The sequence below is a fragment of the Pleuronectes platessa genome, chromosome 17 (assembly GCF_947347685.1).
Source record: "Pleuronectes platessa chromosome 17, fPlePla1.1, whole genome shotgun sequence".
NCBI classification, from domain to species: domain Eukaryota; kingdom Metazoa; phylum Chordata; class Actinopteri; order Pleuronectiformes; family Pleuronectidae; genus Pleuronectes; species Pleuronectes platessa.
The window spans coordinates 12,063,230-12,087,763 of record NC_070642.1 but is presented as its reverse complement, the minus strand read 5'-3'; the positions used below and the strand labels follow the sequence as shown (position 1 = coordinate 12,087,763).

Below are 24,534 nucleotides of genomic sequence, written 5' to 3'. Positions count from 1 at the left end.
CTAACTGATGATGATTAATACCATACCCACCATTCAAAGGAATGCACCTGCCCTCCTCACACCGTCTCTCTTTTTCCACCACTTCCCTCCTTTCCTCCTCTTTTTCCATTTCTTTGTCTCCCTTACCCGGGTCATCCTCGATCTGACGCTCTGTCTCTGCCTTGTTAATCAAACTATGCAGCAGCAAATTTATGTCTTTGATGGAAAGCTTGTCCATCTGTTTGTCTCCCCACTGCTGCCTTTGATAGCTTCCTCCGTCTGTCTGTCAGATTAGCTTTTTTTTTCTCCATCCGTGATCCGACCAAAGAATCGCTGACATTATCACAGCAAAGCGGAGAGAGTGAAATGCTCGGCTTTGTCTCGATCTGTTTTATCAGCTTTGAAGTGAACTGGACTACAAGCACGTATGCGTGGAGAGGACAGCAGAGATGGAAAAGTTGTTGTTGCTACGTTTTTTTTCCCTGTCTTTATTTATGAGCATTTTGAGAGCAGTACTTCAAGTTCAGATTTTGTAATGCTTTAACTCAAATCCCTGCGCTCACACTCAAATATACCCTGCTTGTGCTTAGATCACCAGCTCTTCTCGTGCTCGATTTTTCCTTTACTCTCGCTTTTTTTCTTCTGCAGCAAGTACGTCAACATTCCCCAACCAATAGGATGCCATGTTTGGAGATGACAAATGAAATTGTTCGCAAAGAAGCAGCGTGAGTGCAAGGAGAAGAGCTGAAGCTGGATCCCAGGAAATCTAAGCACAAGCAGGGTATATTTGAGTGTGAGCGCTACCTTACGCTCTTAAATGCAGTGAGAATAAAAATAACATTTTGTCCAAATGAGATTACTTGGACACGAATCATGTTTCTAAATCATAATGTGCCTTGTGATAGACTTCTGAGCTCTCAGGGGTGAATACTTGTGGTTGTATATTAAAGAATTTGCAGTAAAGCCACAGTGAATTCAAACAGGAGTTGTGCAAACGGCTTTGTTCTTTTGCTTTTCCTTTGCCAGCTCCTTAATGGCTCAGGCTCCCCTCTGCTTGTTGCCTTCTCCCTCCGTTTTTATCTCCCAACCCTCCAGTGGCGCTCCCTTTCTCTCCTCTCACTCCTTTTTTTCTTCCCTTTATCAAAAACCTCTCCCTCATCTTGCTTCTTGCTTGTCTTTCTTTCTCTTTATCCCTCTCTTCTTGTGCCATCATTTTTTCCCTCTTCCTCCTCATTTTCTGTTGCTATCATTCCTTTCCTTCCCCTCTCTCCTTCTTGCCTCCTCTTCCATTTTGTCTCCTTCTATGTCTCCTCTCACCCCACGCTTCCATTCTTCCCTCACTCACTTAATCAGTTTCTGTGTAACTATTCGCCACACATGCACAGAGAGACAAACACACACACACACACACATACACAGACACAGGTCCCGGACATAGCCCACTCATAATGAAACAAAACATCATGTTGGAGGTCCTGGTTAAGGTTCAGGGTAAGATTTGATTTGTGGTTAGGTTACAGTTAGTAATGGAAATCAATGCAAAGTCCTAATAAGAATAGTTGCGCAAACATGTGTGTGTGTGTGTGTGTGTGTGTGTGTGTGTGTGTGTGTGTGTGTGTGTGTGTGTGTGTGTGTGTGCGTGCGTGTGTGACCACAGCACTGCACAGTGTGTGAAGTAGTGGGACATGAAGAGTGGAAATGACACCAGACAAACCCACAGATGGAGGCCCAGCAGGCTAAGAAACATTACGGCAGCACAAACACATTAACACAAATTAATACACACACACACACACACACACACACACACACTGACATACACACACATAAAATGGTAATCAGACACTGGCCTCTCCCTCTCCCTTAACAACCTCATGGGAACCAAATGAAATCAAGCACATCATTGGTGGTTGTGGTGTCTGCTTCTGCGTCTATGTACAAGAGCAGAATGAAAGTGAGTGTCTGGTGAATAATGTGAGCATTTCGTTGGGATTTCTTTGAAAACATGTACGGGTGCGTCTCCCATGTAGGTTTGTTGGGTGAGGACCGACTGCAGCCTGGAAACAACACAAGCTGCTTTACCAAAATGTTTCATCTCCCTTCAGTTAGTCAGAAAAACAATGGAGTTATTGTGTCTGATTCCCGGGCCAAGCTTAAATTAACTTTGTGTCCCTGGCTGAATGGGAGACATGAAAAGAACCTGTGGTGCTGACAATAAACTGCCGGCCAACTTTGTCACCTCATTCAAATGAGCTCCATTGTGCCTGTGAACTGCTCATAGCATCAATGGGCGCCGGGCACTTTATTTTCCTCCTGCCCACTGTCGTGAAGCAGAAAATGTGGCCATATTTCCATAATATTACTCCGGGTGCTATCAGTGAGACCACATTGCTGATCGCCGGGTCAGTGGAGTACACGCAGCCAGCACTTGCTCCCTGTGCATGTGGACAGAAAGGCCCGTCTGTGTGTTTACTGTATGAAACACCAACGAACACGTTGCATTTAAGTCAATAATGACAGCGTGAATCTGGAAGCCTCTGCATCTTTCCCATCGGCAGGCTACCTGCTACTACACCACCAGACAAACAGCCCTTTCCAATAAGGCAAGACATGTCCTCAGTTCAGTGCTGAGCTCAACCCGCCTGATCTCTGCTTCCTTGACACATTTGGCCTCGTTTCCAGTGCATGGGCCAAAGTGGGTCACCCCGTAGCTCCACCCATTATTTCTGCAAATCCTTAATTTACCTCTGATTTATTTCATACATGGTTGCAAGCATACATTCACAGAAACTGATTTATGGTATTTGTAGGACCGAGTCAGGCTTGGTGCTTACTGAGCCATGACTAAAGACTGTATACAAAACGGATGTGGCCTCCGGGGTCTGGAAAGTGAAGCCAATGCGGAATTCCAGATATCTGTAGTCTCTCAAATAACCAGGACAGGGCAACTTCACTGGTGGCAAAAAAAATGTATTTTTCTTCTTTACAGAGTTTATGGTCTCAATCGCTAGGTTCAAGTTTTTATCAATACAGCGTGTTGTAAATTTTTGTAAATTATGAGTACAGTATGGATTGGATTAGGATACCGTGTGATTAACAGCTAGTGTGGTCCGTTAGGTGAAGGTGAGCAGTGTCCTCGAGCTTTCAGTTTGGCTCCACCCCCATGCCCCTCCAAATATGGTTACCTGTGGTTTCAAAGACCCAAGATGGCGCTGGACAAAATGCCAAACGCTTGGTTATGTCCCAGTGGGTTGCCACTTGGTCATGACAAAATCAAAGCAAAGCATCAATAAAAACATTTAATTGACCAATAAGTTTTTACTGTTGGTTAGTGATTTGATTTACTGAATGTCATTTAGCTAATAAAATGCTTGAACAATAGCCAAACACAACTGTGCCAGAGCTCAAGGTGACAGCTTTATATTGCTTGATTTGTCTAGCCAACAGTTCAAAACACTTAAGTGTTCAATTTCATTTACAAAAATATACGCCAGTACAAATAAAACAGGTGTGACCTTTTTTAAATTAAATTACGCTAAATTATTAATATTGTTAGTTTTCTCTCAGTTATATGATTAAATAAATGAATGTGTGTGAGAGTATGTGGCTTTGTGCATATGATGCCAGAGCTGCTTGTGTGGTCCTCCCAATGTAATTAGATTTAACAGCCAATTCAATCCATCAAGTGTGTTTGTGTGTGTGTGTGTGTGTGTGTGTGTGCGTGTGTGTGTGTGTGTGTGTGTGCGTGTGCGTGTGGTGAGTTTATGCATCTGTGTCCGTGTGTATCCTTCCAAAGCCAACGTGCCACTCCGCCTCTCACACTACTTACAGATATTGCAAAGACAAAAATCTCAGCTTCAGCATCGTCCGCCTCCACCAAACAAAAGCTCTTAGAAATTCTCTTCGCCTTTTTTCCCCCTCTCAGAACAAGAGAAATAACCAAAATGACAAAGTGTATACGTCAGCATTTGTGTGTGTGCGTGTGTGTGTTTGTGTGTCTGTGTTTGTTTTTCATTAAGTTAATGGCATGACAGCATTTCCGCTTGTTGGCCTTTGGGGATAAGAACAATACGGGAGTGATGTGATATTAAACTTTACTGATTTAAAATTAATGCGGTTATCCTGATTAAATTCTCTGCTTTTTGAGGGGACTTTGGCACAGCCTTTGTTTCCACTCTCCCTGCTATCTCTGCCATCGCACAGATCACTGCGCCCGCTAACTGCTCAGCTTCCTCTATAGCCGATCTTAACAAGACTAAATCACTAATGTGTAATACCACTCAGGATGTTTATCAAGGAAATGTCATGCGTTTGGGTGGAACATGCATCTGAGGGTTGTAATAAGCTCAGTGGAAATCCTCCATTAGACTGTTTGTTGTGCTAGTTTTTCCCGTTCACTATCTAATTAAAAAGAAAACCATCACAGCCAATATAAACTCACACCAGCTTGCAGCCATTACAAGGAGTCGGAAGGACAATCTTTAGCCTGATTGCCGCATGAATATTTAGGTACATAAATTACATATAATACACACAAATCACTTTCCTGTAATGGGCACGTGTCGTGTTGAGCTATGGAATGTATGCTAGCACTGGGCCACTGGTATTTAATGTTTGATGTTTCCCATGTTAGTAATGATAGAGAAAAACTGCACAGCAAAGCAAACCTTAGCAAAGTCGGTTTGGTATGAATATATAATTAAAGGGTGCAGTATCTGTGGCTCGACTTTTGCGAAAAGTTTCAAAAAGATCTCATTTCATGTCCTGAAAATTGGAAGCTGAAAAAGTAATGAAATGAATCCTGCCTGAGCCCTGACAGCCTGATATAAAATAAAAGAGGAAAGAAAGTTGTGGAATGTTTATCTCCCCAATATGCAAATGTGATGCTTCTTGTGCACCAACAAGCAGTGGAGCCACTAAAGACCTCGGACCTGTCACGATGAAAGTTTTAGGAGCGCATTGACAATGGTAAGGATGCAATGATTTTTTTTTTTTTTCTTAGCTTTTAAATAAATGTGTATTTCCTTAAAGATGGGGAAAGGATGAGATACAAGAAAAATAACTTGAATAGAATGCGAAAACATTCACAGTAGTTGGTCTGCTTCAAAATTAATCTATTAGTAATGTCTTTATGAATTTATCGTGGGGGGGTCTGCATTTTTAATAGCAGATGTATTTTTGATATCATATCTTATTAGCACAGTTTTGCCATTCACACACACTCACGCTCACATTCATACAGTGCACCATTCTATCACTTATCACTCATACACAGCCGGTAGAGCCATCAGGGGCAATTTGGGGTTAGGTATCTTGCCCAACGACTCTTCGGCTTGCAGAATGGAGGAGCATGGGATCAAACCACTCACCTTTTAATTAGTGGAGGACCCGCTCTTTGTGAGCCTCAGCCGCCCTAAAATATGGTGGTGACACTGAATAAGTTCCACTGAATCCTTACTGATATTTAAAGTGTTAATTAACACACTAGAATAAGACACGGTGTGCAGAGACACACAAACCAACACTAACTAAGTTTAATAAGTTAATTGGTTAGTTTTAACCAATAACGCTTTGAACCAGCTGACATGTTTTCCACTGACCGACCAATGATTATCTCTCGTTGGATTTAAGTGAACCTGTGGATCTTTCCAACCCCAGGGTCTGAACCCAGTCAGTCAATGCAACAGCCAAATATTTCACATTTGCTCATTTTAACTTATGCAGCAGGATGAGGATGCAGCACTGTATACAACAGTATAAACTCAATGAACACCACTATTATAAAAGAGCTATTCCCAGTTCTAGATGCCACAAATCTTGTCACTGTGTCAACAAACTTGGAGAAGCAAATATTTCAATAGGTGCAGATTAATTTCGCCGCATCACTGTCTGGTGTTTCCAGACCTTTAGTTGTTTTGGCCTGGTTGTCTGCTCTGTGTTTGCTCAGTTACAAAAAGGGGGGGGGGAAATAGCCGCACACCCATAACTGCAATGTACATCATCAATAACTCGTTAATCAGAACAGAGCTGCAGAAGGGTTTTGTCCCTTGGTTTGAACACAGATGGCCCTGGGACCTGGGGCGTCAATGACACGACAGACTCACTTACCGCTCACGCTCACACACACACACAGACACACAAAGATACACACTATTTAAGTGGCATCTCACCTATCCTGCTGTGTCCTCTTGACTGCTGAAAACCATACCACACACACACACAGGCCTCCATTAGCGCTGTGTTTGCCCTATCACATACCCTCCATCTGAAACCACAGTCAGGGACGAACACACACAACCACACACACACCCACACCCACACCAACACACACACACAAACAGACACACACACACAAAGTATCAGACGAATTAATGCACATACACTATCACTTTGAGGTATCAAATTAGCATGTTTTTATAATAAACAAAAAAGAATCTAACAAACGTTGTGAGCTTGAGTGTTTAGAGTCACAAAGTCTTTTGTAAAGACATTGTTTAAAACAAAAGAGTTATAGTTTCAAGTATTGAAGTAGCGAGTGGGCGAATTCTTTACCGAATTCAGCAGCTATAAGGTGGTGTGAATAAATGGGTCACCAAAACCCACAAGAGACAAGTGTTTGTTTCTTGTTTCAAACTAACATGTTTTTTTTGTTATTCCATAATCTCAACTATTAATTGACAAAATAAAAGTTGTCGTATCAGCTTGTATCATGTCAATACAAATATGTCTGCATATTGAAGGCTCATTTTGACCAATAACAAATTGATCACGCTGTACTTGTTATATCATAAATCATATGTATGTCTCTGCAGTGGTTTGTAATTTGTTTTGATGGCACATGTGCAGATAATAATAAACCAATACCAAAACTTTCAGCAGAAATCTAATTTACTCACTTTTTGTGACAAAACAGGAGGTAAACTACACAAGCCGCAGTAAAGGCAGCTCTAACGCTTCCCACCCATGAGCACATATCCCATCTCCTCCCCTCCCTTTCTCAATCTCAACTTCTAGCTCCCTTCTGCCACTCCTTAATGTGTCCTTCACTCCTTCCTGTACATTCATTCCACCTCCCTCTGTGACCCATCTCTGCTCCAACATTACTCCTTCCCTCTCTTTCCATCCTCCCTGTATACTTCTGTCCTTATCCCATTTGTTCCATCCTCCTCCCCTTCACACAACCTTGTCTCTCGTTCACCATCTGCTGCAGCTTTATTTAACCATCCATCCATCTCCCACACCTTCCAGTTCTTCTTCGGATTCGCGGGCTTCTTTTCCTCCAGATTCCTCCCACAGTCCCCGACTTGCTCCTCCCTCCATCATCACTGTAGCACTCAGGTTTCCACAGCAACACACACACACACGGACAGACTGCATCCTCACCTTTGCACACACGCTCACCACCATAATCAACCCCTCACTTTCAGACTCACACACACAAACACCGTTGCTCGATTCCTCTTGTTCCTAAGTCTCTCGTACACACTCGCTCTGACACACACACACACGCACACACACACACATGCACAATCACTCTCAGTTGTAATCACAGTGAGTGCTGAGAGTGCAGTGCAGAGGTGTGAGACTTCTAAATGCTACTGCCTGCCATCAATCATAAAATCCTTTCTGGGGATTCGGACAGCTGACAGTGTCAGCATTACACATCGTCTCCCTTTGTTTCAATCAATCATGTCGTCCGCGCTGCAAACGGCCTGCAGATTGCAAAATGATATTGGCTTGCTTTCATCAGGCTTAGTGAATGATTATGTCGGATTCAGAGGAAAGACCCGCTTTGTGTTAATGTTTGTTCAGATACAGTCTTTTTTATTTGAAAGTTTTTAGATCGGCTGCCTCCGTCATGCCCAGTGTCATTACGACTGCTCCCGCTGCGATATGGATTCAACTGCACAGTCTGTGTCAGTATAGGATGGATTTCAAATGTCACGCCGCAAACTGCAGCTGCTAATGTAATCAACGTCACTGATAGGTCAATAAAAACAGGCAGCGATACACACACACAGACACACACACAGACTGCGGTCTTGTATCGCCCATGTATCTGCAGACTAGGGCAGGCAGTTATTACGAAGCAACAGCATAGCCAACCTGAAAATGAAACACTGCTGAGAGTAAGAGGGAAGTTTAATAAAGCTCCAGCACATTTGAAAAGGTGAAAAAACAAAAAAATCCAGACGTTGCCATCTGAGCCACTGAGTAGCTGCTGCCCTTATGTCCCCAAGAAATACCAGGATGAGCATTGGTGTTTTTTATTTCAAATGCTTTAATTTGAGAAGTTCCAAATGCTTTTCTTCTGAATTAAAAGCGGTCTGATGGCGACCTGAGTCTCTGCAGGTCTTCTTATGAAAGCTGACATTTGGCAAAATTGAGGTGGAAGCACAAAATAACCCTCCCACTTGCACCTCAATGGCATCGTGTCACCATCCCTGTCATCAACTTTGTCGTCTCAACCGCAAAGTTGGAACGTAGAATTACACTGTCACCAGCAGAAGTCTTCAGAAGACGGATGACATGACCGCTCCACAGAAGTAAAACCAAATCAAACTGATTGATAGGTCATAAACCCAATCTCCTCCATGCTAGTGGATGGCAAAACGAAAGGGTCAAAGTACGCATCACAGAAGATTTCCTTCATTCTAGGGTACTTCATTTCACACTGGTGTTTCTCCACGTGTTCAGTTTCCAGTAAGTTTGCTTACAAGAAGCTTAATGTTGCTATAAAAATTTGTGAATCATCTCGATTGCAGACTGAGGCTGACTCGTGGTTGGTCGAGCGTTTGCTCTAATGGAACCTTAATACCACGGATTCCCTCCATGATCACTACCACACAGACTTCAAATGACTCCAAAAGTGCAAGATGGCGGCACCTGTATCGAGGATATCTTATTACATTTTTGGGACAACAGGAGGAATAAGAGACACGTTATCCATCGATATTTACAGTCTATGGTCAACACCAGTATCTTGCTTTAATGAAGTGGTTGATCAGTACATAATCATATACAGTACATCATCATTTATGGTATTTTTGCCTTGAGCGTCTCTCCACGATGCCATGGATGTGTCCAGTTTTTTAAACAGGTGGCTCTATAGGAGTTAAAGCTCTCAGTCTTTCCCTGTTAATTGCATGGAGCACCGTGTTGTTCTATACATAAGACAATGTGTGGACATACACACACACATACACACACACACACACACAGAAGAAAAAACCTGATGCCACCACCGTGTCTCCCACATTCCAAAACATTCTGTGCTTCTATTTTGGTTTGACGTGACTACAGTTTGGATGATATGCTGAAACCGAGCAGAGCTGAAAGCTGAGACTGTATCTGTATCTCACTTTAGCTGCTGTATTCAAAAAATACAAGAGATTGCCAGATCTGATTACTGTGTGTGTGTGTGTGTGTGTGTGTGTGTGTGTGTGTGTGTGTGTGTGTGTGTGTGTTTGTGAGAGTGTAGCAGAGGGAGCAGGGCAAGAAAATAGAAGATGGTAGGTAGTGTGTGATTGTGTGTGTGTGTGTGCCTGTAGGTGTGTTTCTCTATGTAAAAGAGGGAGAAAGAATGGAGCCAAACCGGAGAGCAGGTGTGTAAGGTAATAAGACTGAATCAATTCATACTGAGAGGAGAGGAAAGGGGGAGAGAGGAGAGGAGAGGAGGACGAGTGGTGGAGGGAAACTGATTACAGGTTAAGATGAATGTATAATGTTGAACTCTTGAGTCTCTAGTCCTTAAAGCTTCCTCCATGCAATGATATGTCAGTGTGCCTGGAAAAGAAATTGTGGATTGCGTGACAATGTGTGTTCACTTTTGTGTGTGCGTTTCAGGGAACAAATACCCAAGTCATATATTTTTGGATCAAAATATTAATGGAAATGTTTGGCAAAGCGACAGGAGACAACCGGAGGCAACAGTTAAAAAAAAGAAAGAAAAGAAGACCCACCAAAGATTTAAAAAAGCATCTGTCAAATCACTTTTGTGTCATTGTTGTATTTTTATAGATCTATTTTGAGAATTTTTGGGCAGCAAATCCAACAAAACAATGAAATAAAAAAACGTGAATTCTTTGTGATTGCCATTTTAAACTAATCCCTGACACTTAGATCCAACTATTTGAAGAGGAAAGTTCTTGGAAGCTGTTGGAATTCAAAATCGACAGCGCATTGGACCATCTGAAGTTGTTTGTCCCGTCTAGTTTATTATCAGCTTAACCGAGCAAGGAGAAAAACATTCATGGTCGGGATGATGACCTGGCTCCGAGTGAAGAGCACACATTCTGATCACTCATAGAAGAGTAAAGGCAAAAAAATGGACAATTAAAAAAAGGACATGTTTTCACAGGGAAAGTCTTTAAGTGTTTCACGCAGTGTGTCTCTCTGTGGATGTTCCTGTAAACATGTTGAGTCGGCCATTTATTGTGCCAGCGGACAAAAATGTGTTGGTCACAAACAGTCTCAGCATTTATAATTTATTCTATAGTCCCACTTGAGGGTGTTTTTGTCCTACTTAAGAAAAGTTTATACGTATAATGACAACTCCAACTCACTCTGGTCCAGTTGTTTGAGGCGCTCAGGCCAGAAACATGTGACGTAGATATGAAGCAAGCGTGGGAACTGGAGGAACTCTGTGAGGTGCTTTTTATCATTGAGATACCGAGGCTTATTAAACCTCCCATATTTGCAAGTTGAAGGTTCTGTGCAGAATGTAGTCGTGCCATAATGAACCCATCTGAGAAAAAAGTTTCCACTTAAATGCACCTTCTCACCACTGCTTCACACACAAATTGAAATAAGAGGGCAGTCCAATTCCCTGACTGCAGCCGCCTTTAATATGATCTTTACTGCCACAATATGAAGTAATAAGCATGAGAAGCATCGGATTTTAAATTACCCTGCAAAGTAAACTCATGATTATGACTTTTTAAGCATGAATTGTTTTTTAAAAGATGTATGAGGTACAAAGAGAGAGTGATGGGTAATACAACATTATTTATTTTTTTGCTACACTACCTTGAGATTAAATGCAAACCATCTGTTGTGTTGCTGCATTGAAGCCCAAAGAAGTGCCAAAAATAACCGAGACGCTGAAACATCTTGACGTTTAAAGTAACACGAGGAGGAATGTGATTGTATTGTGTTAAACTGCATCTCAAGAGAGCACACGCATGGATGGTGCATCTTCAGCAGATAGAAAGGGTCGGCCTCCCTGAATCATATGATGGATTCCACTTAATACTAAAATATAGAACTACGCCGAGTGTGTAGTTTCCTCAACAGCCCGGGGATGGATGTAGTGGAGGCTCAAAATGAGATCTTTGATCCCTCTGTGAATCGATCGATCCTCTGAACTCTGAGGAAGAGTCCGTATTGACCAACTGAGGGTAAATCTTTAGTAGGTAAAAATCAATAAAGGTCACCCACACCGTTTTGGCCAGTAAATTTTTTCAGACAATAACGCTCGGTCTTGGCCCGCTCTCAAAACGTTGTCACTTTTTCTGGCTTCCATCCACTGCCTCTGACTGTCAGCCAATCACATCAAAGAGTAGGAGAGGCTTCACATCGGATGGGAGAGAGTTTTCGAGCGATGGAGACGAGAGAGTGGTGTGAATAAATAAACAGCTGAAGGCATCATGAGGATACATCCTGTGGTCGGGCTCAGTGGTTCTTAACCTCTTTTAAGTCGTGACCCACCAGAAGAATCAGGCCGTTGCACAAAGTCTTGCCTCTCCATAATTCTTAAACCGAAGATCAACTTTGACTATTTGATGATTGTTTTCTTGAGTGTTTTTCTTGTTTCTCAGTATTAATGTAAACCATTCCTAGTGCTAAATGTTTATGTATATGTTTAATTTGATTTTGAATTAGCAGGTACAGATTTTTGTTCATCTCCTTTCCTAGTTGCCAGTGGTGAGTCATGTAAAGCGCCAGAAACTGAGAATCCCTCTCACCTCTCTGTCTTGCATAATACAAAGAAAACAATTGACTATCGTTCATTATTCCCAAGGTGTAAAAAAAACATAAACACCAATTAATGGGTATTTACACCCAGAAGTACAATGCACATCATATAACTGGAAAAAACATACACAGCTAGACTAAACTGCCAAAATAAAGAAGACAAAGAAAAAAGGGCAAGTGAATCAATTCCCATTGCAGACAAAAAACAGATGTTACAGTGTGCTGATGGGGTTTTGGCCAGTGGAAAGAGGCCTTTGGATCGTAAGGGTCAGTGGTTCAATTTCTGGCTCCTCAAGTCCACATGTCCACAAGTCCACAAGTATCCTTGGGCAAAACAGTGAATCTTTGACTGCTGTGATAAAAAACTATATATAGAGGCACTGCATGAATGTGTGTGTGAATGTGACTCGTAGTGTAAAAGTGCTTTGAGTGGTCGTTAAGACTGAAAAAAGCACTATATGGATGCAGACAATCCATCAGTGATTGAAGTACTTAACGTATCTGTCTCCGCAAAAATCAGCACCGCTCTCCACAGCGGAGGGTAAAATGAGGTAAAGCTTGTTAATCAACCAGATGTGTTTCTCCTCTCTGTCACCTCTATTCAGTTTGGCCACTGTTAAAACCCTGTCACTGTCATTTCAGCAATATAAGCATCACTTTCCAAACGTATTAATATGATTAGAAAACAAACAATCCCTTCAACGTAAGTTAGTCACCAATTTATTACAGTCTGTTACACAGCGAAGTACTTCCAAGAGGGTTCTATTCATCTGCCTGGAGGGAAATCTGAATATGAAGAGGTCATTTTCAAATAAAATCTCATCATGAAACATTGTCAAACCCACGGTGTAAATCTGTTAAGGCTATAAAATAAGATAAATTAAAAGGATGTGGCTTGAAGCTTTGACGAGGCAGCGTGATTGAACAGACACGGTGGTAAATACAGTTTGGGTTTGTGCACACCATTGTAGAAATGGATAGTGGACAAAGTAAGCATCATGCACAACCTTTAAGCCATGTGGATAGGCTTACCTTAATAATAACAACAAGAATAATTAGGATTTGCATCTAGATAGCAACTTTCAAAAGCCACAAGTTAGGATAATGAAAAAAAATGAAACAAACAAAGGACAGATAATCAAAGTAGAAATACTTGCTGGGGATAACCAAAGAAGTGGTGACATGAACTTGTTTCTGAACAGGTGGGTTTTGAGAAGACTTTTAAAGGTGTCCAGATTTGGGACATTGCAGATCTTTGAGTGGAGAGTTCAAGAGGGTGAGGGCGACCACACTGGATTCCCTGACAATGTAGATTCTCAGGCTGGTACAGGGGATGGTGAGCAGACTCATATCTGACAATGGTATGTTTCATGGAATGGAGTATAGCGGTGGAGGAGGGGGCCAGGGCATGGAGAATGAAAATAAGTCTGTTTTCCTGTCAATTTTTATTTCCCTTGACTATAACCCAAATCCAAACATATCCCTACGTCCAACCACCGCTGTCACAAAGCCAACATCCAACTTAACTCATTGGATCTTACCACTGACAGCAATCCACGCCCATTTCTGAAAACTCAACGACCCATCCGTTTATTAATCATCGGTTCATCCATACATCTTCAGTATCTGTCCATCATCGATCCATCCTCTCTCGTTATCCTCTGTTCCTCCTCTGCTTCCCCAAATCATCTTCCCCAGACCTCTCTCCATTGATTCGTCCAAACTCTCGATCCCTCCATCCCAATATTGATCCACGCACAGACATTCATCTATCCTCTTAGAGAACATCTATCCAACCATCCTTTCTTCCCTTCCTCCCTTGGCTCCTCATCCCAGTTGAAGGGCTTCTACAGCGAGACGTACCACGCTCCGCTACCTTGGCTGTCGCAGACACACAGACACGAAGGCACTCCCAAAAGGATTCGGACGCAAAGGCACACAGACATCGTTTTCACGGCTTTTCACAGCTCCCTGACCAACTCAAATGGCCTGGGAGAGCCTGTGCACCGCAGCGAAAGAGAGAATAAAAGAGAGCGCGAGCCCGAGATAAAGATTGAGAGACACAGAAAGAAAAATTACAAAGCAACAATGATAGAGAAAGAAGACGACACGGTGGAACAGCGGAAGAAAGACGATGCATAGAATATAACAATACATTAGAGACATTTACAAGTTTCTGACCATGTTTATCCAACTGTGGCCAATGTTATGATCTTTATAGAATATCTACGAGGACAAGAATACTGGACTTAATGGGAGCATAACCACATTGTTTGAATGTAATTCCTTTCTGTACGAAAAACCTAGACGAATAAAATTGAAATTAATGAAAAATATTATCACTGCTCCCACGAGACAAACCTGTGACTCACTTTTCTTGCCTTTTCAGCTAAATTTAAAGTGTCAGTCACGTCATTCTGTAGTGAGCAACTTTTCCCCCACCCCCGAAACCTGCTCAACAAAACATCAGTGTGTCAATCAGGAAACGCAGTTGTTCTCGCTCCAGATAGCAGGTTATCGTCTGACACCAGTCATTCCTCCGTCTCGTGATTATGTGTAATGAAGCTCGAGGCATTGCTTTGCAGTCGCTCGTCATTGTAATTCCAGCACCCCTTTGATGTAATAAGATCAGAATGTCTGCGCAGGCGGAATAACAGAATTCGCGGGAGAAACAACAACGGCAACAACTACATCAACAGGATATGACTTCTCTGAGAACAATAGAGGAGGGTTTCACCTTGAGGGGTAAATAACAATACAGGAGCCCAGCAAGGAACAGGAAGTCAGCACCGCAGCTTAAAGTGTATTAAAATATAACAGAGGGTGTCTGTCGATGTGTCTATCTGTCCACCCTCTTTGTCAGTCCGCCTGTCAGCCTTGTGTGTAAATATTGAAGCAGCAGTCTTTGGCCAAACATCATCCCAGCTCATCCATCAGCAGTGGTCACGCACAAGGTCGGCTTCCACCGCCGCTGATGCACATTTTAGCAGCTCGGCGGGGACAGACACACACTCCCCTGATGTGACCTTTGTTGCATGTCATCCCCTCACTTTCCTCGCGCTCGCTGCTGCCGAGTGTCGATACGAAGCCGGAGGCGATTTTTAAAGATGGGGTCAGGACTCGGGGAATGTGATGAAGGAAGATTGAAATAGGCCACCAGATTGCTCTGAAGCAACAAGCCACTGAGAATAGGACCGGCTGCAAAAGTGAAGTGAGTCTCCCCCACAGCCGCAGCTGAAGATGAAAGCATCTGAGGATTTTGGGGACGCCGTGAACATTACTTTGAAAATTTACATCAACAAAAACTCTCATTAATGACATGAATAAAGGCTTTGAAGGATTCAAAACATTTTTATTTCCAATGCTTCATTGCTTGGTTGTTTTTTCCTCTTTAGATAAACTCATACGTTGATGTGTTTGCTGCCTCCTTGTTTTTGGTATTACAGATAAAAGAAAGATGAACTTCCTGCATCTGAAATGCAGAATTGTGCGAGACGCTAAACACTAATGAACTGCTACTCATTCATTTTCTAGACAATAAAAAGTAACTCCCAGTAGGAAAACATTGAACTCTCCCCTCGTCATAAACCTTATCCACGTTACTGGCCGGGACATAGACCAAACAAAAAACTCAAAAAACATGTTGAATAAATTTTTCTCATAGATGGTTTCTATCATTTTCTTATCACACTGACTGATTCAAGATTGGTCAAGCGCGTTTATCTGCAGGGCTTAAATATCACGGTTCCATTCCTCGTTTGGAATTTGGCTCCAAATATCATCAATGGCGCAAGATGGCAGCGTTCTTACCGAGGATATCCTTGCTAAAGTTCTGGAAAAATGGGGGGAAATGTAGATGCATCGTCCATCTTCATTTATGGTATATGATCAAACGTCAAAAGTTCACTACAACTCCCAAGGTGCATATTCCTTTTTATCATCAAACAAATCTTTTACCAAACCTTATTACTTTTCTAACATCACTTCATGACATCAGTGGTGGAGGATTAGATCAGTCATAGCTTATCAACGTTGCCTCTATAATAAACTGAAAATGAAAGGTTTGGCTGTTCTCTGCAGCTGGTGTCTGTATCTGAAGAATGTTTGTAATAAAAACGATGCCTCAGAGTGTAACACCACTGCATGAACTGGGGCAGGGAAAAATATTTTCAGAAACAGCTGCAACATTGATTTGTACTTTGTAAAAAGAAAACCGCAGCAACTGAGGTTTGAAAGAATATAGTTAAAGTCCAGCCTGCCCTAAATCAAAGCCTGAACAAAGACTGCATCCACACTACTTAGTGATAACTAAGAGTATTTGCTGTTAGATAACACTGTGTGCTACAGTCCAGATTCGTGCCACTGCCACATGGAGTCACAACAGTGGTCTGCACAGTGGATGTGATTTCACACCATGTGTGTCAGTATCACTGAGACTACACAACAAATAATCCAACAGTGTAAGGGCTCAGTTTACAGCCTCCACTGAGCTGTGGAGGAGTGTAGATTGAGTCAGCTTCTCTAACTCAAATAAAAAGATTTCATTTTTTACAGATTCTCACTCTTCCACACACTGTTTTTCAAAATAACAGTGTGAGTTGATACAGTATCGTGGTGTTGCACCCTTGCCGTGAGCCTGAGTGCTTTAACAACACATCCCACAACCTCAACCGAGAGAGAAAGCGTTGTTGTGGTTTTTCAATAAAAACATCTAGAAGTGGAGTTTGTGAGAAAACGTTCAACAATACTAGTAAAGTGGTGATTCTAGTGCTGGTGATCCCGTCTTGTGCTAAGAGTTCTTCAAAGTTTTCATACAACCACATCTCACAAACTGCACTTTTCATTCAGCAGTTAGGACCACAAGACTCCAACAAGAACCGCCCCTCTCAGTGCAGTATTTGTGCTTCTGCAGAGAACTTACCTATTTGCTATCTCTCTGAGTTTACAGCTCCTTTGTTCATCCTAAACTCAACATGTGTTTTTCTTTGACTGCACCCAGAATCACCTGCCAGCCCTGACATAACCGCCACGCTCAGCCACCCACCAGCACGGCATGTACTCACTCCGACTCCGGTCTGCCTCTGGATCTACATTCATTCTCTACTCATGTTGTTCTATTAAAACCTTGAAATCCTCTCTCCTAACGTCCAGCCCTTACAGTCCAGCCTTTTCCTAAAGACCTCATAGACAGACAGAGACACCAATCTACAAATCTTATATTGGAGGCAGCCAGGAATGCAAACATTTCTTGTGTTACGCTTTATGGTAACTCGTACAGTAAGTTATTGCAATCAAAAATTTCACAATTTCAGCCATATAGCAGTATTAACAGAGTGTCTTAATAAGATGTATTGGCATTCATGATTCCTATTGACGTGGGTGGTCTTTTTACTTTTACTCTAGTGCTGAGAAGTTGACACAACCATTGGATAAATAGTCATTACCTCTCTTAGAGTTGCTAGCTTAACTGTAACTTGTTTTAGCATTCTTAAATTTTTGTTTTCATATCAATGTTTATTAATGTGCTCTGTCCCTATCAAATAAATATATAAATACATAGTCTAGTAATGAATTATATCCTTTAGGCCTGGTTCTGAGGAACCCACACTGAAAATAGCTTTCTTGACAAACCTGTTTTCATGAGATTACATGACATGGGCAAATGTGTACATTTAAATAATATGCATGTAAAAAAGATATTATGTTAAACAGACAGAAAAGCGCAGCGACATGTTTAAGTTTTCAATATAAGGCAAACGTAAGGAAATCTCCATACGTTAAAAGATATTGAATAACAGATGCTAATGGACCACACACTAAGACATGTGAAGGGTCTGCAGCTCTCAGTGGCACAAGCGACTAATTGACTTAAATATGACACCGGGAGCTAAGAGTGGACGCACAAACACTGGACAACCACACACTTCCGTTACTCTATCTGGGCCATCATAGATCAATTGGTGAAGGGTCATTGGAGAGAAGCTCTGTCACCTCCAGTTCTGTGATGCACCTTGTGATCAGGCTGCTGCAGTCAAACATCCAGGCTGGGAGGATCTAACTGTCCCCTGCACGTCCCTTGGACACATTCCAGCATAGAAAAATACTCTTTACCACATATTTTCCATTTCAAAAGTTGGTCTTTTTCCAAACCCTAATATATTGACTTAGTTTAAGGAGTCCAGGTTGTGAAGAAGTCTGCACTGTTTGCTGACAGCTTTATGATGGATTTCCTTAGGCTGATTGATCTTTTTTTCCAGCACAAGAAGTATGGTATCACATTTACAACCAAACAGCATGAGTAGTGCCTACAAGATTTCACAATTTTACAGCATTATTTGCTCGCTATGTGTCACAACTCCCGACTTTCTAGATGTAAGAAGGTTTCATTTTTGACGGCTTCGGTTAAAGTAGTTGGATACAGCCTAGAAAGGACCTCCAGGTTGAGAAGATAATTACTTATTTTCATTTTATATAGTTTTTTTTCTATGGTTTTCCAGACACAGTCACTTTTGATTATGCCAAACTCAAACTTTAGTTTAAAGCAAGTTTGGTGCGCCGCATAATTTTGGTGTGAACTGCCACCATTAGTATTCACAGTTACCTGAAGGAGTTTGCTTTAGCTTACTATCCGTAACTGATAGAAATCCGAAAGCAACGGCCTAAATTTCCACCACCAAAGGCATACACCTACTTTGGTGTGATTCTATGTGAAATGAAGGTCTCAATGTTTAAAATTACATTGCCTTTTGTTAAAAGTTGAAAGGCTTTTAAGTCCAATTCCCCCTTATTCACCAAGAAGAACCTGGACAACACGTCTGCAGCTTGTGCGGATCTGCCTGAGGTCTGATGTTAGACTTAGTTGCAAAATGGAACTACCTGAACAGGACCAGTAGGTGAAAGCTTGTTTTGTGCACAGACCTCGATTGAACACGTTGAATGAATTGCTAATCAAGTCCGTGTTGCCAAGGTGTGATTACTGCATTCCTCCGAGCAAAAACATAAAGAAACAAGAATTAAGACTGAAAAAGGCCCAAAAAAGACATACACAGAGAAAAGGGGGCATACATAAAAATAAGAGACCTGGGGGTAGAGAGACTGACAAATTAGAGACTGCGTAAAAGACAGCGCGACAGAAAATCTATAGACGCTGAGGCGAGATTGTGTGTGTCCCTCGTTGAAAGCGGCATTTTCTATAAAGGATAGCAAAGCCTTTTTATCTCGCAGAGTTGAGCTGATGAGGACGGAGGTCTGAAGATTATGTTCGCTGTCAGAGTGCAGGAGCCGCCTTAGCTTTCGACTGAAACTACCCCCACATGGATTTGCTTCAAAATGCTGAAAAACCGACAGCAAGTGATGGAAGCGTTTTGCAAAAATAACAGAGCCTGAACATTGCTAATAAAATGATATGGTGGCTGAGCAAGAATCAGACCGCGAGGGAGAGAATTTTTTTGCAAAACAGCAATGATAATGGACAATTTATTCCAGTAGAAACTGATTCAACAGATATTATTAAACCAGTGTCACCAGTGGATGTTTTAATTCAATTTTTTTGATTTGTAAATTGATGAGTTGTTGATTATTTCCAAGTCAAAATCACTTTAAACTGTGGTTCTTGAAAATCCAACACGTCTTCATCGATTGATTCTGCTCCCCCCCCCCCCCCTCCCCCCCCGTAACACCATCATGATCGGTATTGACTTCTTGGTGTCAATGTCTGCACAGTCACTGTTTTGCAATCAGGTACCACGCGGCACACATGCAGAGGTACGATTTCTGTATTCATGTCACTGCCTCCGTTTGGTAAATTATTCATTATGTCCCTCAGTGGTGGAAATGTCACAGGAACGTACTGCCACAGACAGACAAACACTGTGTCTCAGATAGCCTATGGCTGCTGTATGGTCAACCTGTTTGGTCAAACTTGTCTCGTGTATACAACCTTTGCCTTGTACACTTGTACAAAGATCAGTATTGTCGACAATTTGTCTCATGATTGATGTTTCCTGAAAATGTCCTTTTGGAAAATTAACAAAATTGTATTTTTGCTCCACTGGATAATTGATTATCATCTCACCATGATCGTGCGCCACATTGAATCATGGGGCTTTACTTCTGCTCCAATCTATTCAATTAACTTACACCCCAACAACATAATGAACATTGCATCAACATTAACACCCACCTGCCGTCTGCACAAACTCCTCCGAGCCAGCCAATGGAGCGAGGACACCAGTTGCCATCCTGTTACCTATCACGCCATTGGATTATTTAGTCATCATCTTTGTGACAGCAGGCAGTGGGTGTGCGGACTGATATAGCAACAAGGACCACAACCATTGCCACAGCAAGTGAGTCAACAGTGACATATGTGTATCTATATGTGTGTGTGTGTGTGTGCAAAGGTGTTGGTAAAAACAACATCTGACAGGCTGCCATCATCGTGCTCTCGTCTTTTCTGTGCCTGTTCCAACTTTCTAACCTCCCCCTCTGTTCTGCTCACCGCACCACGACACACTTTGACATGACACACTGGGTATGTGTGTCATCTTTCTCACCATAATATCACTGTTGCTGCCTCGGAGGTTGAACTGAAGTCAAATGAGTGTTGAAGAAAATTGCCACTGCTATTTTCCCACTCTCGTCAACTTCAATATCCCCTTTTTCAAAAAATGTTCCAAATTCTGGGACCCACCCTTGTTGAATTGGTTGTCAAGAGTGACTGTAAACAACAAGATGGACACCACTGATTTTTGTATCACATATTTTTGGGTCAACTGTTTGCGAATAAATTTTGGCCAGATACAGGGACTTACTGGTATTGTTTGCTGGTTGACAAAAAGACTGATGTCATTGCCAAAAAATATTCAACTGTCAGTCAAACTGCAACTTGTCATTTTAAATTAACTAGACATGTTGTGTGTATGAGCTTTAGAGGTTTTGTTTTCAATTTTCATGCTACGCTAAGCTAACTGGCAGTAACTTTGTGTTTGCAGTGGCATACAGATACGAGAGTGGTATTGATCTTCTCATCTAACTATTGACAAGAATACAAATAAGTGCATTTCTCAAAATGTCAACATGTCCTTTGAGATACTGACATCGAGGGCTCCATTTTTACCATCTGAGTGCACGGGCTGATATACATTAGGAGCATGTACAAATTGTTAAATGGCAGAAAACTCCAAGCTCGTGGTTCTAGAGGGTTATAATTGTGTATGAGTGCGTTTGGGATGTAACATGCAATAAACCAATCAAAGTGTCATCTGCTGTCGCCTTTAAAAGCCAGGAATGCTCGCATCTTGACAGATTGCAATTAAAATAGAAGATTTCCCAGATGGGAGAGGGAATTTGTTCTTTAACATGGTCACTGGACGGTAAAATTACAAATGCGTCAGTGTGAAACTAGCAAAGATACTTGCATCAGATCCGTGGGGCCTGAGTGAAATTGTCATGAACTATGTAAATTCATAAACTTTACACATCAATGTAAAGTATTAGTCTTATACACATATATATTGTTGAACGATGATGATGAAAATCATTCATTGTTTTTAAATATCTAAAGCAACAAGGGGGGCAAGTCCAAGTCTAAAAATAACCAACACCAATAGCTATTGTAGCAAAGCAGACACAAGGCTTTAAAATTGACTGGTGACCTAATTAAGCTAGCTCATGCACCTCATACACGGGAATACACAACATTTGATCTAATTTGAATTACAACCAGGCACTATTTCCTCTGGCGGGACTAATTGACTTGGCCCGTGGTGACGTCAACTATGAAGTAGACGAACTTCTTCTCCAACCTGGATCACTGATCCCTGCTCAGCTATGGTGACATCAGATAACTCTGCAATTAACTCGGCTAATGAAGCAGGAGAAAAACTGCTGTTAGAAGTGACATTAGATATCAGTTCCACTACATAAGACGCCGCACTGACCTGCATTGTCTTCTACACCGTGAGGTCAACTATTAATGCGGAAGCTCACGTGGCAAAACCAGTCAGCTCCAACTGGGGGTTTCAAGCAGAGAAAAGGGCTGAGTTCCAATTTGTGGTGAAAATTGTTTGACTGTACCGGGGGGTTTCCTGTGAGTAATAACAGCAATGACGGACCTAGATCTTGCGAAAACAATTTAACAGTATCTGTAAAATTGCATCTTCACAGTCTGCGTTATGTGAATACCCCATCAGGAGGCCTGTGTCTAAATGGTTTCAGCCATAACCGAGCTAACTGTGCATGGCCAAACTGTAAAATACAGTAGTGTTAGACCTCCGGCTCAGCCAGCGGTGGTATCAGCTGGCTTAGCTATTACAACAGTTAGCAGAGCAAAACATGTTGTTGACTATGGCATAGCATTAGTTCCACCACATTAGACACAATGACTATCACTATGACAGCATCTCATTCACAAGCACACACACACAAACACACACACAAACAGAGACACACGAACATACTCCCTCTATTTTCGCTTATGGAAAAACCCAGCATCTCCATTTACAACACAATGGTGTGTTTCATGGCTGCACACACATGTGGAAAATCTCATTTTCATTGGAACTGTGGACAAGTTGACTTAAACTGCCGTTTTTCCATTTGAACTTGTTATGAAAATGTGCGTAGCAATGTCCCATTTCATAGCACAATGGGCCTTCCACAACCGTTGACTTCCACAGAAAGGGTCATTCACAGTAAATTAGGTGCCTTTCATGGATCTGTTGCACTGAATGCAAACACACATGCGTGCACACACACACATGGTGTTGTGTCAGCCACAGTGCCCTATTCAACATGACAATAGGTCTTAAGTTTGCACACACTTACTGTACATGACTCCACGAGCGGAGAATGCTACAGCATAAGCACTCTCATGAATAATAGTCAGTGCACATGCATAGTGTAGTCCCAATCTACTTTCTAAAACACCATCCGTTGCTGTGCACACATGGTTTGAAGAAATTCAGGATCTATTTTGACATGAGTGGCCCCTCTCTGACAAAACCTCTTTCCTCTTCGTCCAATTGAGGCAGCGATTTCCTTTATTTCCCAGGGCAATCCTCCAGAGAATCCTGCCTGGACTGATTGCTCTCCAGTCCCAGTTATTGGTCTCGGTCAATGTTCAGCAATAATGGTAATTGTTTACAGGTATTCAAGGAGAAGAGCTTCGCCGTGATCGAAGAAGCAACAGCAAGCAAGCAACTTCTCACAGCCGGGACACAAGTACCGGTCATGTATCTTAATCTAAATGTCTTGTGTGTCCTAGATATCTTTGGTTTATTAAAGCTGCACTGACTAAAATATGTATATGAATAATGGGGCAAATTACTGCATGTAATGTGAAAGCTGTTGCTCATAGTGACAAGCCCGAACAAATGTATAACCCGACCCCAACAGAGACAGCGTTCTGAGCCAGTGAGCGCTACCTGCCCATTCATTAAATGATGGTCCCATTTAGAGTAAAATAGACAATAAAGGACAGTATGCAGGGGGCCATGGATATCATGTGACTAACTGACAGCGAGTACCATGCAATGGCTGCAAGTCGCACGTGGCATCTGCTCCTCCAGATAGGATTACTCATGGTTTCAAAAGACCAAGATGGCCTTGGATAAAAAACACCAAACTTGAGGCTTTCGAATGACAAATGAGAGCAACTCAGCAACTGCTAGTACATTTGTCTATGTTTGAATGAGAACTTTATTCGGCCATAATATATTAGGAGTTAGAGTTCTCCATTACTCACATCCACTGAACTACATATGTCCTTGAAAATTATTAATCTGAGTCAAGATCACCTACATTACATTTGGTCCCTTTTCTTCGATAAGACCAAAAGGGACTCGTCATCGATTACTGAGAATTCACAGGACTGAATAACCGTGAAATCATTGTCGTTCCTTCTCACCCATCCTCACATGCACCTACAGACCCATCCCTCCCTCCCTGTTGTCTTGCCTGGCACCAGTTGCCATTGACACAGATGGCGAAGGGAGACAGAGAGATACAAAGGGAGACAGGCACACAGAGAGAATGGCAGCAGTTGATAGCATCAGTAAATATCGAGTCTATTCCTCCTGTTCCCTTAATCCATACATTTCTATCCACAAATCACATGCACCCGTTCCGTACATCTACCTGCCACCATAGCTCTTTTTTTCTCGAGCATCTCCATTCATCACTCCATGCCTCCTCCATCTATCTTATGCTCCCAACAACAGCCATTCATCCGTTCACTCCTCCTATTCGTCAATCTATCCCTCAACACAGATCCTACCTTGTATCATCACTTCTTACACGCCTATTAAGTTCTGGAATATGACCCCTCACTCATCCATTCTTCCTCTCCATCCACCCGTCCCCTCCTTCGTGTCAAGTCACCGGGGTTAAGGTGTCTCTTTGTTGATTCTTTTCCAGTTGAATTCTTACCAGATTTCTTTAAAAAAAAAAACACTTTTCTTTCTCTTGATCAATTTTCCTGAATAGCGACCCTCCTAAAGAATCAATAGCAATCTTAACACTTACCAGCTGCATGCCACAGATGAAGGCCAAGGTACACCTGCCACTACAGCACCCCAT

General features: G+C 42.0%; 1 protein-coding gene across 2 annotated transcripts in view; it reads right to left on the bottom strand.

Moving 5' to 3' along the window:
* nkain2 (sodium/potassium transporting ATPase interacting 2) overlaps positions 1 to 24,534 on the bottom strand; it is a 68,699-nt gene extending 44,165 nt beyond the window's left edge. For both annotated transcript variants that reach the window (XM_053444524.1, XM_053444525.1), the window contains exon 1: positions 24,481 to 24,534. In XM_053444524.1, the coding sequence (XP_053300499.1) occupies positions 24,481 to 24,534 (54 nt within the window). The remainder of the gene's footprint in view (positions 1 to 24,480) is intronic.